The sequence below is a fragment of the Opisthorchis viverrini genome, assembly GCF_000715545.1.
Source record: "Opisthorchis viverrini unplaced genomic scaffold opera_v5_337, whole genome shotgun sequence".
NCBI classification, from domain to species: Eukaryota; Metazoa; Platyhelminthes; class Trematoda; order Opisthorchiida; family Opisthorchiidae; genus Opisthorchis; species Opisthorchis viverrini.
The window spans coordinates 41947-46973 of NW_008751995.1; the positions used below are offsets into that span (position 1 = coordinate 41947).

The 5027-nt window shown below is 44.1% G+C and overlaps 1 protein-coding gene across 1 annotated transcript; it reads right to left on the bottom strand.

Moving 5' to 3' along the window:
• Positions 1 to 399: 399 nt before the first annotated feature.
• On the bottom strand, positions 400 to 1115 carry T265_15058 (hypothetical protein; the record flags this gene model as incomplete). The annotated part of the gene is made up of 4 exons (XM_009176425.1): positions 400 to 582; positions 626 to 735; positions 778 to 942; positions 981 to 1115. Coding segments are annotated over 4 exons (591 nt in total), but the record flags the coding sequence as incomplete, so codon positions are not given.
• Positions 1116 to 5027: the final 3912 nt, after the last annotated feature.

Genomic DNA, 5027 nt, shown 5'->3' on the forward strand with positions numbered 1-5027 from the left:
GATGCTTTGCCTGAATGAAGTTCAACTCAAATAAACTGAGGCTATTCTTGTACACAGTTACAAAATAGCAGTGAAGAATCCTCAAAGCTCGGAGAAATGGTAATATGACTCTATTTGTATGCAGCAGTGTTAGCTAGCCCGTTTAGATCTCAACTCACTTCAAATTGTTGGTAAACCGGACAATTTCGGTTTACTAGGTTGTATGTGTATACATTAGATCTTCCACTACTTATTTTTCCTTTACAAGATATACTCCAGTGAAAGTTTTGGCTTCCTGAATCCAAAATGAAACCAGACACTAAATAAACACTAGACCAGTAAAATGAATGAAAAGAAACGTGAAAATAATTTGAGCAAAAGAACTATAATTTTATGCGAATAGTGTAACCTGGAACTTACACAGTCTTGGATTTCCTTCCTCTGCGTGCTGGAAAGGCTCGGCTTAAAACACTTTTGGATGTACGCGGAATTTTCGGTAGCAGTTCTTCTCCATCATCCAACGAGTCCTCCGAGGCAAAGGATTTTGCCAGCNTTGCTGGTATCTTCGTCAGACACGCCCCACGGGGTGTAGGTGAGGTTTGGCTGAATAGGAAGAAACATCATCAGTTAAAAGAGTCCGCCAAACCTTCCCTGAAGCTCCGCTATCTTGCGTTTCTTCTCATTCAGAACTTCCACGAAATGTTTCAACAATGTGACTTCTCGTGTTTCGGTATCCGCAACCAGTTGGTCATACTTCTATAGTACTGGAATAAAGCCCAAATTACTCAAATGGTTCACTTGAACTGCCGCATCCGCTGTTTTCCGCAACTTTTCGTGCTCCTCCATCACCCTTGAATTTTGTTCATTCAACTGGCGAACCTGATTGGCCAACGCTTCAACTACTTCCTGTATATTCTGCATGGGCGACTCACTTACTGGCAGTGAAAGGGTCCCGAAGTTAACCTAGCGTATAGGTCACCACAACCGTGGAAACGGAGCACCTGGATTCCTTTCTTTACTTCCTTAGACCACAGTATCTGAAGACTGGAATCTAGCCTCTCAACGGTGAACTGAGGATCTGTTGGGTGAAGTTTGAGAGCAGAAAGCAATTTGTATTTATACTGCTCCACTGTCATAGTCGAGTGCGTTTTCGAGGACTGGAGATCGTGGTCAGTGACTGTCGAAAACAGATAAATGCAAACAAGGGAACCTACACACGTTCCGCCAGAACTGACCGTTTCCCATCACCAGGACCAACAGCTGGCTGCCGCTACAAACGCAAATCAACAAATATTCATCTATTTTTGTACAGATTGGTAGTTCGTTCATTGTTGATTCCAAAATGTTCGTGAATCTGCAAAATAATGAGATCAACAATGCAATAAAATTATAATGGTTAACCGAGAGCAATAGAGCATTTAACTCTCAAAAGAAGGAATTATTTAAATGAACCAGACTGTCACAGGTTAGCCGATAAGAATACAACCCCAGGAATATAACAAGATTTGTCATATATGGACCAACCGCCACGACCTAGTATGAGTGTCCTTCAAGGTACTTTCAAACCATAATTGCACAACTCTCCCAATCAAGTGAAACGATTCCATGGTGAATGCATGTGAACCATAGGGAGTCAGTACAGGATACGTCTTGATGAGCAGTATTCATTCCGGAATTGAACGAAAAATGATTTTCTATCATACGAATTCTCGTTAGAAGTAACAGCCAGATAAGGAACAGTTTCTTTCACTTTCGCAGGTGAGCGGTTATCACTTGCGTAATGCTTTCTGCTGCTGACAACATCCATACGTTTGTCACACTACCCGACTGCCTCTCCCTAGTTCTAAGACAGACCACGAAAAAAGACTAAACCAAGGTGCTTAGCGAATAAGAGTTAGAACAAGCATTCTGGTAACGCACAGAGATCGTATCGATCCAGAATAATGACTCAAGTTCCACTCTTAAATTGCTTCCTCTCCTACTTGCAAACAAATAGCTTCAAGAAACAAGTCGTTCACATTCGCGGTCACAATGCACCGTGTGAGCGGTAAGACCAGACTCACGCCCATATTCCGACCGCAACGACTAGCCATTTATCTGAGAATTTGCAACTTCCGACCGGGCTAGTCATTCACCTATAAGTGTCCGTTGAAACAAACGAATCGATCAAGGCTGACCAAAAACATACGCTTGTCTCGTGAAATTATTCAACGGCCTTATCACATACAGCAGATGGCGAGATGGCTCAGTGGTTATGACGCGAATTTACTGACTAGAGTCCGTGGTTCGAACCCAAACTCTTTATTATCGACTTCCCTTGTCTAGGCTTTGGCAGCATGACTGTATTTCAGCCTGCGATGAGCGATATATGAGATTTCATAAATTACACTGGCTTGGTCCCATGCTCCGAATGCCCACACCAACCATGTACAGGGTGAAGATGTTTCAAGTGGGGTCAACTCGTGATTTGATGCCGAAAATTAGGAGCCGGTACCTACAAACCTAACTGCACTGGGAACTGTCGACGGCCTAGATGTGCATCCCAAGACAGGCCACATCAATCACTACTCGCATCCGGTTACGCACCCAACCGTGTGTATTGGAGTTGCTGCGCTTAAGTTATAACTCGGTATTTACAGCAACCCCTGAACTAGCGGGAAATACTTCAAATTGGGCACGACTGGATGTACGCTTTAGTGTCTTACGCATTTCAGGCATCCCAGTCCATTATTCATCAGTGAATAAAACTGAGGCAGCTGGAATAAGTGTACAGCTCGTATACGCCCGGTACTCAAGACAAGGTAGTGGTGATAGATTACAGCTGACTGGGACATCCGTGATTCAAACCGAAAGCTGTATTCCCGACTGTTCCTTTGTTGAGTTGGACGACTTGGTTGCATCTTGGACCTTGGTCTCTTTCGGGTTGCATAGTAGCTACGCACCGATAGGGTGGCACAACCACAATATTAGATTGTTACATTTGTACAAGGAGCAGTTCCGTTATCACTAAAGGTTCATTGCGTGCGTGTGTAGGCCTCCGGCATTTAGACGAAACCGATGGTCGCCGGTGCCAAATGAATCAGTTAGTTGCATACTAATTAGTGCGAACAGCAGAATCAATCGAAACCCCCCTGGGTCACCATTTTGTGTGTACCATTCAAAAGAATGGATACATCAAAGGTTCATGCAGGCCGATACTCAAGAAGTCGAACCATTTCTCGTTCGTAGGCAACAGCACACATGAGATCGAAGTCAGTTGACGCAGTTCCCCCATCCCACCGGAAAACCAGTACTATGCTCGAACCACGGATCACTTTTAGTACACTGATGGCCGTCTCTTCCATCCATTATAGTTGTGCTGTGTGTTACTAGGCTCATGTTCTCTACTTCTGGTCTGTTGGAAGCCTCTCAAATAATAAAACTCAATATTCGTTTTATCACTTGAAGCGCTGTGTTCCATTTAGCTGATGACTAACGCAGGAAGAATATGACGTACAAGATGGAATAACTGCACAATCTCGTCAATCACCACACATGTAACCTAGTCCACACACATTAGGTATAAGTGAAGGGCAAGGGTAAGCGAAGTGAACGCACTCATATGTACTGGGTTAAGCATAAAGTGACTGCCAAAAGGTTAGCTTGTAGCGGTTACTCAGTGACGCCTAAACGTGATTAAGGAATATCGACCCATTATACTGCAACAGAACACAAGACGGAATGGCCAGTTTCGAGTTCATGTATAAAAATACGTGATGACGTGGCTGAACAAGCCATCTGACCAGTGGTGTGACACTGTAGCCCAGACACCAAGGGTTCTATCCGCTTGTCCCAAATTAAATCCACGGCAATTGTAGGTGAAACGACAGCTAGTGTGAGGTTGAGCGCACTGCCATTCTTCCATTGTGTTCCGGGACTGGTATACATTGTGTAAGTATGATCACTCTTGTTGGACGGGTTAGCTCGTCAGGATGCATGTCAAGTGTGCGGTTGAGATGGTGATAAGGCCGGTCATCAGCTACATTCGGTAAAGTAATTTGCCTGACATAGTCCGGAATGGCTCACTATTTTTTATCACCTTTGAGGTTGATCACGAGTGTCCGTACCAGTTTTCATATAGTATTTTTCATTGGACCCCTCACTAAAGAGACAACCTACTTTCAAATGGTCCCTCAAGAAGTCACTTTGAAGGCGGACAACCGTGACGTGGGGATGCACTCAGGGCAGATTTCTATAACAAACACATCATAGGTTGATCAGTTGCCAAGTATTAGCAGTGAGAAGTAACACTAGGTTGTTTGGTAAACTAGAAGCCTCTTTCATAAACGCAACTCTTCGAAGCCCCGCCAAAGCACATCCCACTCCTCAAGCAAACACGTGAACATGCTACCCCAAAGGATATCGGTTGTTAGGGAGAGACCACTGCGGCACATTCTGAGAAATACGTAACTTTTAGGGTCGCATGGAACAGCAAGTTTAGTTCTGAAATAAGGAGTCCAATCACATATATCACAAGCAATGGAACATCCGGAAGGGACTGGAACCACAGGTCTTCTGCCCATCGTGTGAACGTCTATTGGTTAAGCTCCTGATGTCGCTTGCCAACATGACTTCTAGATGAAGGAAAACGGGTCTAGTGACACTAATGACTAGTTTTTCACATTTGTAAATCAACTTTGTCTGACTTGACCAGATGTGACAAAATACCAAAAGCGACTAATCTGGGTGGCAAGTCGGGAGATACTCCATGCACCTTGATAGTAAGTCCAATGCCACCTCCCTCACGAAAGCGTCCCGGAGAGGGAACGAAAAGACTTGGTTCTCAAAATGATTGTATTTAAGTGAGGAAAGGCCTGGTCGTCTAGAATATGAAATGTTCCTATGCATACACCGTGCGGCAACGGTGCAGCTTTGATTCTAAAGTGGACAAAGCCTTAACAACGAAGACTTTCCGCTTGAAACCTCAATTATCCGGATGTTAGTTAGTGGTAATGGATCACTGTGAAAGAGCGCTTCCAAAGTTCAACAAATTGTCTGCGAAAAGAACC